The following is a 14,770-nucleotide window of genomic DNA, read 5'->3' as shown; positions in this document are numbered from 1 at the left end:
AGAACATCATGACCTACCACACCACCACGACTGGAGAGAAGAACATCATGACCTACCACACCACCACGACTGGAGAGAAGAACATCATAACCTACCACACCACCACGACTGGAGAGAAGAACCTCGTGATCTACCACACCACCACGACTGGAGAGAAGAACATCATGACCTACCACACCACCAAGACTGGAGAGAAGAACATCATGACCTACCACACCACCATGACTGGAGAGAAGAATCTCATGACCTACCACACCACCATGACTGGAGAGAAGAATCTCATGACCTACCACACCACCATGACTGGAGAGAAGAACATCATGACCTACCACACCACCATGACTGGAGAGAAGAACATCATGACCTACCACACCACCATGACTGGAGAGAAGAATCTCATGACCTACCACACCAGTACACTTGCTCAGAGCTGATAAATGTGCCAATCATACGGTGGGCTCTGCCCTTCAATAATGACCTACCAGGAAAAAGCGGCTCCATGCAATTAGCTTCAGCTGGTCTAAGAATCCGTCCCTCTTGCAAAAAATGTTCCAGGATGATACTAAGCCGTGACTGGTTCAGAGTCTCCATGACAACAGAGCGGACAGCTCTGTAATTTGCATAAAGGTGGAGGGAGGTGAGGAAAAGAAAGAGAAGGTAGGTTACCCTTAAAATACAAAAAGAGAAAACAGACTTTGATCAGATACTAAAAATACGAAATCGTCATATCTGTGTGACAAGGAGGACAGGTTGTATGACATGACAAAGCCTCTACGCCCTATATAGTTCTGCAGACCAGTCCCCTCCGATCTGTCCTGCCTGATGTCCTCTCCGATCCTCCATACCTCTTCCCAGCCTAGTCCTACAGATCTGTCCTGCCTGATGTCCCCTCCGATCCTCCATACCTCTTCCCAGCCTAGTCCTACAGATCTGTCCTGCCTGATGTCCTCTCCGATCCTCCATACCTCTTCCCAGCCTAGTCCTACAGATCTGTCCTGCCTGATGTCCCCTCCGATCCTCCATACCTCTTCCCAGCCTAGTCCTACAGATCTGTCCTGCCTGATGTCCTCTCCGATCCTCCATACCTCTTCCCAGCCTAGTCCTACAGATATGTCCTGCCTGATGTCCTCTCCGATCCTCCATACCTCTTCCCAGCCTAGTCCTACAGATCTGTCCTGTCTGATGTCCCCTCCGATCCTCCATACTTCTTCCCAGCCTAGTCCTACAGATCTGTCCTGTCTGATGTCCCCTCCAATCCTCCATACCTCTTCCCAGCCTAGTCCTACAGATCTGTCCTGCCTGATGTCCTCTCCGATCCTCCATACTTCTTCCCAGCCTAGTCCTACAGATCTGTCCTGCCTGATGTCCTCTCCGATCCTCCATACTTCTTCCCAGCCTAGTCCTACAGATATGTCCTGTCTGATGTCCCCTCCGATCCTCCATACCTCTTCCCAGCCTAGTCCTACAGATCTGTCCTGCCTGATGTCCTCTCCGATCCTCCATACTTCTTCCCAGCCTAGTCCTACAGATCTGTCCTGTCTGATGTCCTCTCCGATCCTCCATACTTCTTCCCAGCCTAGTCCTACCGATCTGTCCTGCCTGATGTCCCCTCCGATCCTCCATACCTCTTCCCATCCTAGTCCCCTCCGATCTGTCCTGCCTGATGTCCTCTGCGATCCTCCATATTTCTTCCCAGCCTAGTCCTACAGATCTGTCCTGTCTGATGTCCTCTCCGATCCTCCATACTTCTTCCCAGCCTAGTCCTACAGATCTGTCCTGCCTGATGTCCCCTCCGATCCTCCATACCTCTTCCCATCCTAGTCCCCTCCAATCTGTCCTGTCTGATGTCCTCTCCGATCCTCCATACTTCTTCCCAGCCTAGTCCTACAGATCTGTCCTGTCTGATGTCCCCTCCGATCCTCCATACCTCTTCCCAGCCTAGTCCTACAGATCTGTCCTGTCTGATGTCCTCTCCGATCCTCCATACTTCTTCCCAGCCTAGTCCTACAGATCTGTCCTGTCTGATGTCCCCTCCGATCCTCCATACTTCTTCCCAGCCTAGTCCTACAGATCTGTCCTGCCTGATGTCCCCTCCGATCCTCCATATCTCTTCCCATCCTAGTCCTACAGGTCTGTCCTGTCTGATGTCTCCTCTGGTCTTCCTTACATCTCATGGATCTCCTCCTCAGTCCCATGTGATGTCCCCTCTGATCCTCCACATCTCTTCCCATCCTAGTCCTACAGATCTGTCCTGATGTCTCCTCTGATCCTCCACATCTCATAGCTCTTCTCAGTCCCATGTGATGTCCCTTTTGATCCTCCAATCCTAGTCCTACAGATCTGTCCTGATGTCTCCTCTGATCCTCCACATCTCATAGCTCTCCTCAGTCCCATGTGATGTGCCCTCTGATCCTCCAATCCTAGTCCTACAGATCTGTCCTGATGTCTCCTCTGATCCTCCACATCTCATAGCTCTCCTCAGTCCCACGTGATGTCCCCTTTGATCCTCCAACCCTAGTCCTACAGATCAGTCCTGATGTCTCCTCTGATCCTCCACATCTCATAGCTCTCCTCTGTCCCATGTGATGTCCCCTCTGATCCTCCAACCCTAGTCCTACAGATCTGTCCTGATGTCTCCTCTGATCCTCCACATCTCATAGCTCTCCTCAGTCCCACGTGATGTCCCCTTTGATCCTCCAACCCTAGTCCTACAGATCAGTCCTAATGTCTCCTCTGATCCTCCACATCTCATAGCTCTCCTCAGTCCCATGTGATGTCCCCTCTGATCCTCCAACCCTAGTCCTACAGATCTGTCCTGATGTCTCCTCTGATCCTCCACATCTCATAGCTCTCCTCAGTCCCACGTGATGTCCCCTCTGATCCTCCAACCCTAGTCCTACAGATCTGTCCTGATGTCTCCTCTGATCCTCCACATCTCATAGCTCTTCTCAGTCCCATGTGATGTCCCCTCTGATCCTCCAATCCTAGTCCTACAGATCTGTCCTGATGTCTCCTCTGATCCTCCACATCTCATAGCTCTTCTCAGTCCCACGTGATGTCCCCTCTGATCCTCCAACCCTAGTCCTACAGATCTGTCCTGATGTCTCCTCTGATCCTCCACATCTCATAGCTCTCCTCAGTCCCACGTGATGTCCCCTCTGATCCTCCAACCCTAGTCCTACAGATCTGTCCTGATGTCTCCTCTGATCCTCCACATCTCATAGCTCTTCTCAGTCCCATGTGATGTCCCCTCTGATCCTCCAATCCTAGTCCTACAGATCTGTCCTGATGTCTCCTCTGATCCTCCACATCTCATAGCTCTTCTCAGTCCCACGTGACGTCCCCTCTGATCCTCCAATCCTAGTCCTACAGATCTGTCCTGATGTCTCCTCTGATCCTCCACATCTCATAGCTCTCCTCAGTCCCACGTGATGTCCCCTCTGATCCTGTACAAGTCTCAATACATAGTATAGAATGTCTTCTTCCTCCATCCTGCTTGTTCCCATCTTTCCCGACCTCTGATGATCCTCATTTGTTCCCTCTACTCCAGCTGACTTTCTCCCGTTCGGTTACGTTTATTGATCGCCTTCTCTGCCCTTCTCACATCTGGAACATTCTCTTCCACACTTCGGTTTGTCATGTTTACAGACTATAGAAAAACATTTTCTGCACTTACCACAGATTTTCTGACACCATAGGGACAACCAGAAGGCTGATGAGTAACCCCGCGAGATTCACCAGCGTTTCCTGCATGAAGAACTCAGCATTAGAGAGACAGCCGAGAAAGCGATGTGTACACGTCAGGAACAGAGAACGAACCCTTCAAATGATTGGCTGAGGGATGTAATGAGGTGCAACACACAGAACAGACAGGCAGCCCTACACTGGTAGACTGAGGAACCTTTTCATCCATCCATGACACCATCTTAAGGACTAGTCCCCGAAAAAACCCCAATAAGTATGAGCACATGCCCACAATGTGAAGGACCTGAACAATGTCCCCCAATGACATCGATTATCCAGGCAACAGATCTCCACATCACAAAGTCCCCGAGAGCACCGGGGTTCAGCACTGACCTGGCTCCCGTCCTTGGCACAGACATCAGCCATGTTGTCTCTTCTGGCTTGGTGAACTGTAAGAGCGGCACGTGTCGCCCCCCCAGCAACCCCCACAATGCACTGCAAAAGAAAATACATCATAAGGCCAAGTCATATATGCAGCCAGATCTACGAAGACGAGACGAGGTCATCCTGTGCAAAGACCATCTTGTCCCATCACTACAGACCCAATCCTAGTCCCATCCTCCTCCTCTGTACGACTTCCACCCAGCCTATCCTAGTCCCATCCTTCTCCTCTGTACGACTTCCACCCAGCCTATCCTAGTCCCATCCTTCTCTGTACGACTTCCACCCAGCCTATCCTAGTCCCATCCTTCTCTGTATGACTTCCACCCAGCCAATCCTAGTCCCATCCTCCTCCTCTGTACGACTTCCACCCAGCCTATCCTAGTCCCATCCTCCTCCTCTGTACGACTTCCACCCAGCCTATCCTAGTCCCATCCTCCTCTGTACGACTTCCATCCCATCCTCCTCCTCTGTACGACTTCCACCCAGCCTATCCTAGTCCCATCCTCCTCTGTACGACTTCCACCCAGCCTATCCTAGTCCCATCCTTCTCTGTACGACTTCCACCCAGCCTATCCTAGTCCCATCCTTCTCTGTATGACTTCCACCCAGCCAATCCTAGTCCCATCCTCCTCCTCTGTACGACTTCCACCCAGCCTATCCTAGTCCCATCCTCCTCTGTACGACTTCCATCCCATCCTCCTCCTCTGTACGACTTCCATCCCATCCTCCTCCTCTGTACGACTTCCACCCAGCCTATCCTAGTCCCATCCTCCTCCTCTGTACGACTTCCACCCAGCCTATCCTAGTCTCATCCTCCTCCTCTGTACGACTTCCACCCAGCCTATCCTAGTCCCATCCTCCTCTGTACGACTTCCATCCCATCCTCCTCCTCTGTACGTCTTCCACCCAGCCTATCCTAGTCCCATCCTTCTCTGTATGACTTCCACCCAGCCTATCCTAGTCCCATCCTCCTCTGTACGACTTCCACCCAGCCTATCCTAGTCCCATCCTCCTCCTCTGTACGACTTCCACCCAGCCTATCCTAGTCCCATCCTCCTCTGTACGACTTCCACCCAGCCTATCCTAGTCCCATCCTCCTCCTCTGTACGACTTCCACCCAACCTATCCTAGTCCCATCCTTCTCTGTAGGACTTCCACCCAGCCTATCCTAGTCCCATCCTTCTCTGTATGACTTCCACCCAGCCTATCCTAGTCCCATCCTCCTCCTCTGTACGACTTCCACCCAGCCTATCCTAGTCCCATCTACCTCCTCTGTACGTCTTCCACCCAGCCTATCCTAGTCCCATCCTTCTCTGTAGGACTTCCACCCAGCCTATCCTAGTCCCATCCTTCTCTGTATGACTTCCACCCAGCCTATCCTAGTCCCATCCTCCTCTGTACGACTTCCACCCAGCCTATCCTAGTCCCATCCTCCTCTGTACGACTTCCACCCAGCCTATCCTAGTCCCATCCTCCTCCTCTGTATGACTTCCACCCAGCCTATCCTAGTCCCATCCTCCTCCTCTGTACGACTTCCACCCAGCCTATCCTAGTCCCATCTACCTCCTCTGTACGACTTCCACCCAGCCTATCCTAGTCCCATCCTTCTCTGTACGACTTCCACCCAGCCTATCCTAGTCCCATCCTTCAATGTACGAGTTCCACCCAGCCTATCCTAGTCCCATCCTCCTCCTCTGTATGACTTCCACCCAGCCTATCCTAGTCCCATCCTCCTCTGTACGACTTCCACCCAGCCTATCCTAGTCCCATCCTTCTCCTTTGTACGACTTCCACCCAGCCTATCCTAGTCCCATCCTCCTCCTCTGTACGACTTCCACCCAGCCTATCCTAGTCCCATCCTCCTCCTCTGTATGACTTCCACCCAGCCTATCCTAGTCCCATCCTCCTCCTCTGTACGACTTCCACCCAGCCTATCCTAGTCCCATCCTCCTCCTCTGTACGACTTCCACCCAGCCTATCCTAGTCCCATCCTCCTCCTCTGTACGACTTCCACCCAGCCTATCCTAGTCCCATCCTTCTCTGGATGACTTCCACCCAGCCTATCCTAGTCCCATCCTCCTCCTCTGTACGACTTCCACCCAGCCTATCCTAGTCCCATCCTTCTCTGTATGACTTCCACCCAGCCTATCCTAGTCCCATCCTCCTCCTCTGTACGACTTCCACCCAGCCTATCCTAGTCCCATCCTTCTCTGTATGACTTCCACGCAGCCTATCCTAGTCCCATCCTCCTCCTCTGTACGACTTCCACCCAGCCTATCCTAGTCCCATCCTTCTCTGTATGACTTCCACCCAGCCTATCCTAGTCCCATCCTTCTCTGTATGACTTCCACCCAGCCTATCCTAGTCCCATCCTCCTCCTCTGTACGAGTTCCACCCAGCCTATCCTAGTCCCCTCCTCCTCCTCTGTACGTCCTCCACCCAGCCTATCCTAGTCCCATCCTCCTCCTCTGTACGACTTCCACCCAGCCTATCCTAGTCCCATCCTCCTCCTCTGTACGTCTTCCACCCAGCCTATCCTAGTCCCATCCTCCTCCTCTGTACGACTTCCACCCAGCCTATCCTAGTCCCATCCTCCTCCTCTGTACGACTTCCACCCAGCCTATCCTAGTCCCATCCTCCTCCTCTGTACGTCTTCCACCCAGCCTATCCTAGTCCCATCCTCCTCCTCTGTACGACTTCCACCCAGCCTATCCTAGTCCCATCCTTCTCTGTATGACTTCCACCCAGCCTATCCTAGTCCCATCCTTCAATGTACGAGTTCCACCCAGCCTATCCTAGTCTCATCCTCCTCCTTTGTACGACTTCCACCCAGCCTATCCTAGTCCCATCCTCCTCCTCTGTACGACTTCCACCCAGCCTATCCTAGTCCCATCCTTCTCTGTATGACTTCCACCCAGCCAATCCTAGTCCCATCCTCCTCCTCTGTACGACTTCCACCCAGCCTATCCTAGTCCCATCCTCCTCTGTACGACTTCCATCCCATCCTCCTCCTCTGTACGACTTCCATCCCATCCTCCTCCTCTGTACGACTTCCACCCAGCCTATCCTAGTCCCATCCTCCTCCTCTGTACGACTTCCACCCAGCCTATCCTAGTCTCATCCTCCTCCTCTGTACGACTTCCACCCAGCCTATCCTAGTCCCATCCTCCTCTGTACGACTTCCATCCCATCCTCCTCCTCTGTACGTCTTCCACCCAGCCTATCCTAGTCCCATCCTTCTCTGTATGACTTCCACCCAGCCTATCCTAGTCCCATCCTCCTCTGTACGACTTCCACCCAGCCTATCCTAGTCCCATCCTCCTCCTCTGTACGACTTCCACCCAGCCTATCCTAGTCCCATCCTCCTCTGTACGACTTCCACCCAGCCTATCCTAGTCCCATCCTCCTCCTCTGTACGACTTCCACCCAACCTATCCTAGTCCCATCCTTCTCTGTAGGACTTCCACCCAGCCTATCCTAGTCCCATCCTTCTCTGTATGACTTCCACCCAGCCTATCCTAGTCCCATCCTCCTCCTCTGTACGACTTCCACCCAGCCTATCCTAGTCCCATCTACCTCCTCTGTACGTCTTCCACCCAGCCTATCCTAGTCCCATCCTTCTCTGTAGGACTTCCACCCAGCCTATCCTAGTCCCATCCTTCTCTGTATGACTTCCACCCAGCCTATCCTAGTCCCATCCTCCTCTGTACGACTTCCACCCAGCCTATCCTAGTCCCATCCTCCTCTGTACGACTTCCACCCAGCCTATCCTAGTCCCATCCTCCTCCTCTGTATGACTTCCACCCAGCCTATCCTAGTCCCATCCTCCTCCTCTGTACGACTTCCACCCAGCCTATCCTAGTCCCATCTACCTCCTCTGTACGACTTCCACCCAGCCTATCCTAGTCCCATCCTTCTCTGTACGACTTCCACCCAGCCTATCCTAGTCCCATCCTTCAATGTACGAGTTCCACCCAGCCTATCCTAGTCCCATCCTCCTCCTCTGTATGACTTCCACCCAGCCTATCCTAGTCCCATCCTCCTCTGTACGACTTCCACCCAGCCTATCCTAGTCCCATCCTTCTCCTTTGTACGACTTCCACCCAGCCTATCCTAGTCCCATCCTCCTCCTCTGTACGACTTCCACCCAGCCTATCCTAGTCCCATCCTCCTCCTCTGTATGACTTCCACCCAGCCTATCCTAGTCCCATCCTCCTCCTCTGTACGACTTCCACCCAGCCTATCCTAGTCCCATCCTCCTCCTCTGTACGACTTCCACCCAGCCTATCCTAGTCCCATCCTCCTCCTCTGTACGACTTCCACCCAGCCTATCCTAGTCCCATCCTTCTCTGGATGACTTCCACCCAGCCTATCCTAGTCCCATCCTCCTCCTCTGTACGACTTCCACCCAGCCTATCCTAGTCCCATCCTTCTCTGTATGACTTCCACCCAGCCTATCCTAGTCCCATCCTCCTCCTCTGTACGACTTCCACCCAGCCTATCCTAGTCCCATCCTTCTCTGTATGACTTCCACGCAGCCTATCCTAGTCCCATCCTCCTCCTCTGTACGACTTCCACCCAGCCTATCCTAGTCCCATCCTTCTCTGTATGACTTCCACCCAGCCTATCCTAGTCCCATCCTTCTCTGTATGACTTCCACCCAGCCTATCCTAGTCCCATCCTCCTCCTCTGTACGAGTTCCACCCAGCCTATCCTAGTCCCCTCCTCCTCCTCTGTACGTCCTCCACCCAGCCTATCCTAGTCCCATCCTCCTCCTCTGTACGACTTCCACCCAGCCTATCCTAGTCCCATCCTCCTCCTCTGTACGTCTTCCACCCAGCCTATCCTAGTCCCATCCTCCTCCTCTGTACGACTTCCACCCAGCCTATCCTAGTCCCATCCTCCTCCTCTGTACGACTTCCACCCAGCCTATCCTAGTCCCATCCTCCTCCTCTGTACGTCTTCCACCCAGCCTATCCTAGTCCCATCCTCCTCCTCTGTACGACTTCCACCCAGCCTATCCTAGTCCCATCCTTCTCTGTATGACTTCCACCCAGCCTATCCTAGTCCCATCCTTCAATGTACGAGTTCCACCCAGCCTATCCTAGTCTCATCCTCCTCCTTTGTACGACTTCCACCCAGCCTATCCTAGTCCCATCCTCCTCCTCTGTACGACTTCCACCCAGCCTATCCTAGTCCCATCCTCCTCTGTACGACTTCCACCCAGCCTATCCTAGTCCCATCCTCCTCCTCTGTACGACTTCCACCCAGCCTATCCTAGTCCCATCCTCCTCCTCTGTACGACTTCCACCCAGCCTATCCTAGTCCCATCCTCCTCCTCTGTACAACTTCCACCCAGGCTATCCTAGTCCCATCCTCCTCCTCTGTACGACTTCCACCCAGCCTATCCTAGTCCCATCCTCCTCCTCTGTACGACTTCCACCCAGCCTATCCTAGTCCCATCCTTCTCTGGATGACTTCCACCCAGCCTATCCTAGTCCCATCCTCCTCCTCTGTACGACTTCCACCCAGCCTATCCTAGTCCCATCCTTCTCTGGATGACTTCCACCCAGCCTATCCTAGTCCCATCCTCCTCCTCTGTACGACTTCCATCCAGCCTATCCTAGTCCCATCCTTCAATGTACGAGTTCCACCCAGCCTATCCTAGTCCCATCCTCCTCCTCTGTACGTCTTCCACGCAGCCTATCCTAGTCCCATCCTTCTCCTCTGTACGACTTCCACCCAGCCTATCCTAGTCCCATCCTCCTCCTCTGTATGACTTCCACCCAGCCTATCCTAGTCCCATCCTCCTCCTCTGTACGACTTCCACCCAGCCTATCCTAGTCCCATCCTTCTCCTCTGTACGACTTCCACCCAGCCTATCCTAGTCCCATCCTCCTCCTCTGTACGACTTCCACCCAGCCTATCCTAGTCCCATCCTCCTCCTCTGTACGACTTCCACCCAGCCTATCCTAGTCCCATCCTCCTCCTCTGTATGACTTCCACCCAGCCTATCCTAGTCCCATCCTCCTCCTCTGTACGACTTCCACCCAGCCTATCCTAGTCCCATCCTCCTCCTCTGTACGACTTCCACCCAGCCTATCCTAGTCCCATCCTCCTCCTCTGTACGACTTCCACCCAGCCTATCCTAGTCCCATCCTCCTCCTCTGTATGACTTCCACCCAGCCTATCCTAGTCCCATCCTCCTCCTCTGTACGAGTGCCACCCAGCCTATCCTAGTCCCATCCTCCTCTGTACGACTTCCACCCAGCCTATCCTAGTCCCATCCTCCTCCTCTGTATGACTTCCACCCAGCCTATCCTAGTCCCATCCTCCTCCTCTGTACGACTTCCACCCAACCTATCCTAGTCCCATCTACCTCCTCTGTACGTCTTCCACCCAGCCTATCCTAGTCCCATCCTTCTCTGTAGGACTTCCACCCAGCCTATCCTAGTCCCATCCTTCTCTGTATGACTTCCACCCAGCCTATCCTAGTCCCATCCTCCTCTGTACGACTTCCACCCAGCCTATCCTAGTCCCATCCTCCTCTGTACGACTTCCACCCAGCCTATCCTAGTCCCATCCTCCTCCTCTGTATGACTTCCACCCAGCCTATCCTAGTCCCATCCTCCTCCTCTGTACGACTTCCACCCAGCCTATCCTAGTCCCATCTACCTCCTCTGTACGACTTCCACCCAGCCTATCCTAGTCCCATCCTTCTCTGTACGACTTCCACCCAGCCTATCCTAGTCCCATCCTTCAATGTACGAGTTCCACCCAGCCTATCCTAGTCCCATCCTCCTCCTCTGTATGACTTCCACCCAACCTATCCTAGTCCCATCCTCCTCTGTACGACTTCCACCCAGCCTATCCTAGTCCCATCCTTCTCCTTTGTACGACTTCCACCCAGCCTATCCTAGTCCCATCCTCCTCCTCTGTACGACTTCCACCCAGCCTATCCTAGTCCCATCCTCCTCCTCTGTATGACTTCCACCCAGCCTATCCTAGTCCCATCCTCCTCCTCTGTACGACTTCCACCCAGCCTATCCTAGTCCCATCCTCCTCCTCTGTACGACTTCCACCCAGCCTATCCTAGTCCCATCCTCCTCCTCTGTACGACTTCCACCCAGCCTATCCTAGTCCCATCCTCCTCTGTACGACTTCCACCCAGCCTATCCTAGTCCCATCCTCCTCCTCTGTACGACTTCCACCCAGCCTATCCTAGTCCCATCCTCCTCCTCTGTACGACTTCCACCCAGCCTATCCTAGTCCCATCCTCCTCCTCTGTACGACTTCCACCCAGCCTATCCTAGTCCCATCCTCCTCCTCTGTACGACTTCCACCCAGCCTATCCTAGTCCCATCCTTCTCTGGATGACTTCCACCCAGCCTATCCTAGTCCCATCCTCCTCCTCTGTACGACTTCCACCCAGCCTATCCTAGTCCCATCCTTCTCTGTATGACTTCCACCCAGCCTATCCTAGTCCCATCCTCCTCCTCTGTACGACTTCCACCCAGCCTATCCTAGTCCCATCCTTCTCTGTATGACTTCCACGCAGCCTATCCTAGTCCCATCCTCCTCCTCTGTACGACTTCCACCCAGCCTATCCTAGTCCCATCCTTCTCTGTATGACTTCCACCCAGCCTATCCTAGTCCCATCCTTCTCTGTATGACTTCCACCCAGCCTATCCTAGTCCCATCCTCCTCCTCTGTACGACTTCCACCCAGCCTATCCTAGTCTCATCCTTCTCCTTTGTACGACTTCCACCCAGCCTATCCTAGTCCCATCCTCCTCCTCTGTACGACTTCCACCCAGCCTATCCTAGTTCCATCCTCCTCCTCTGTACGAGTTCCACCCAGCCTATCCTAGTCCCCTCCTCCTCCTCTGTACGTCCTCCACCCAGCCTATCCTAGTCCCATCCTCCTCCTCTGTACGACTTCCACCCAGCCTATCCTAGTCCCATCCTCCTCCTCTGTACGTCTTCCACCCAGCCTATCCTAGTCCCATCCTCCTCCTCTGTACGACTTCCACCCAGCCTATCCTAGTCCCATCCTTCTCTGTATGACTTCCACCCAGCCTATCCTAGTCCCATCCTTCAATGTACGAGTTCCACCCAGCCTATCCTAGTCTCATCCTCCTCCTTTGTACGACTTCCACCCAGCCTATCCTAGTCCCATCCTCCTCCTCTGTACGACTTCCACCCAGCCTATCCTAGTCCCATCCTCCTCTGTACGACTTCCACCCAGCCTATCCTAGTCCCATCCTCCTCCTCTGTACGACTTCCACCCAGCCTATCCTAGTCCCATCCTCCTCCTCTGTACGACTTCCACCCAGCCTATCCTAGTCCCATCCTCCTCCTCTGTACAACTTCCACCCAGGCTATCCTAGTCCCATCCTCCTCCTCTGTACGACTTCCACCCAGCCTATCCTAGTCCCATCCTCCTCCTCTGTACGACTTCCACCCAGCCTATCCTAGTCCCATCCTTCTCTGGATGACTTCCACCCAGCCTATCCTAGTCCCATCCTCCTCCTCTGTACGACTTCCACCCAGCCTATCCTAGTCCCATCCTTCTCTGGATGACTTCCACCCAGCCTATCCTAGTCCCATCCTCCTCCTCTGTACGACTTCCATCCAGCCTATCCTAGTCCCATCCTTCAATGTACGAGTTCCACCCAGCCTATCCTAGTCCCATCCTCCTCCTCTGTACGTCTTCCACGCAGCCTATCCTAGTCCCATCCTTCTCCTCTGTACGACTTCCACCCAGCCTATCCTAGTCCCATCCTCCTCCTCTGTATGACTTCCACCCAGCCTATCCTAGTCCCATCCTCCTCCTCTGTACGACTTCCACCCAGCCTATCCTAGTCCCATCCTTCTCCTCTGTACGACTTCCACCCAGCCTATCCTAGTCCCATCCTCCTCCTCTGTACGACTTCCACCCAGCCTATCCTAGTCCCATCCTCCTCCTCTGTACGACTTCCACCCAGCCTATCCTAGTCCCATCCTCCTCCTCTGTATGACTTCCACCCAGCCTATCCTAGTCCCATCCTCCTCCTCTGTACGACTTCCACCCAGCCTATCCTAGTCCCATCCTCCTCCTCTGTACGACTTCCACCCAGCCTATCCTAGTCCCATCCTCCTCCTCTGTACGACTTCCACCCAGCCTATCCTAGTCCCATCCTCCTCCTCTGTATGACTTCCACCCAGCCTATCCTAGTCCCATCCTCCTCCTCTGTACGAGTGCCACCCAGCCTATCCTAGTCCCATCCTCCTCTGTACGACTTCCACCCAGCCTATCCTAGTCCCATCCTCCTCCTCTGTATGACTTCCACCCAGCCTATCCTAGTCCCATCCTCCTCCTCTGTACGACTTCCACCCAACCTATCCTAGTCCCATCTACCTCCTCTGTACGTCTTCCACCCAGCCTATCCTAGTCCCATCCTTCTCTGTAGGACTTCCACCCAGCCTATCCTAGTCCCATCCTTCTCTGTATGACTTCCACCCAGCCTATCCTAGTCCCATCCTCCTCTGTACGACTTCCACCCAGCCTATCCTAGTCCCATCCTCCTCTGTACGACTTCCACCCAGCCTATCCTAGTCCCATCCTCCTCCTCTGTATGACTTCCACCCAGCCTATCCTAGTCCCATCCTCCTCCTCTGTACGACTTCCACCCAGCCTATCCTAGTCCCATCTACCTCCTCTGTACGACTTCCACCCAGCCTATCCTAGTCCCATCCTTCTCTGTACGACTTCCACCCAGCCTATCCTAGTCCCATCCTTCAATGTACGAGTTCCACCCAGCCTATCCTAGTCCCATCCTCCTCCTCTGTATGACTTCCACCCAACCTATTCTAGTCCCATCCTCCTCTGTACGACTTCCACCCAGCCTATCCTAGTCCCATCCTTCTCCTTTGTACGACTTCCACCCAGCCTATCCTAGTCCCATCCTCCTCCTCTGTACGACTTCCACCCAGCCTATCCTAGTCCCATCCTCCTCCTCTGTATGACTTCCACCCAGCCTATCCTAGTCCCATCCTCCTCCTCTGTACGACTTCCACCCAGCCTATCCTAGTCCCATCCTCCTCCTCTGTACGACTTCCACCCAGCCTATCCTAGTCCCATCCTCCTCCTCTGTACGACTTCCACCCAGCCTATCCTAGTCCCATCCTCCTCTGTACGACTTCCACCCAGCCTATCCTAGTCCCATCCTCCTCCTCTGTACGACTTCCACCCAGCCTATCCTAGTCCCATCCTCCTCCTCTGTACGACTTCCACCCAGCCTATCCTAGTCCCATCCTCCTCCTCTGTACGACTTCCACCCAGCCTATCCTAGTCCCATCCTCCTCCTCTGTACGACTTCCACCCAGCCTATCCTAGTCCCATCCTTCTCTGGATGACTTCCACCCAGCCTATCCTAGTCCCATCCTCCTCCTCTGTACGACTTCCACCCAGCCTATCCTAGTCCCATCCTTCTCTGTATGACTTCCACCCAGCCTATCCTAGTCCCATCCTCCTCCTCTGTACGACTTCCACCCAGCCTATCCTAGTCCCATCCTTCTCTGTATGACTTCCACGCAGCCTATCCTAGTCCCATCCTCCTCCTCTGTACGACTTCCACCCAGCCTATCCTAGTCCCATCCTT

General features: G+C 53.9%; 1 protein-coding gene across 1 annotated transcript in view; it reads right to left on the bottom strand.

Moving 5' to 3' along the window:
• Positions 1-381: 381 nt before the first annotated feature.
• The window catches only part of LOC149428378 (RUS family member 1-like), a 72,900-nt gene continuing 58,511 nt past the window's right edge, over positions 382-14,770 (bottom strand). The window contains exons 8-10 of the mRNA XM_089667488.1: positions 4,078-4,179; positions 3,677-3,747; positions 382-667 (exon numbers count right to left, since the gene is read on the bottom strand). Of these exons, the coding sequence (XP_089523614.1) occupies positions 397-667; positions 3,677-3,747; positions 4,078-4,179 (444 nt within the window). The 3' untranslated portion in view covers positions 382-396. The remainder of the gene's footprint in view (positions 668-3,676; positions 3,748-4,077; positions 4,180-14,770) is intronic.

This window comes from Staurois parvus, unplaced genomic scaffold, assembly GCF_062004578.1.
Source record: "Staurois parvus isolate SC_StPar_1 unplaced genomic scaffold, SC_StPar_1.0 ptg003284l, whole genome shotgun sequence".
Taxonomy (NCBI): Eukaryota; Metazoa; Chordata; class Amphibia; order Anura; family Ranidae; genus Staurois; species Staurois parvus.
Note: the sequence above shows the minus strand (reverse complement) of the source record. Positions and strands in the feature narration are given on the sequence as shown.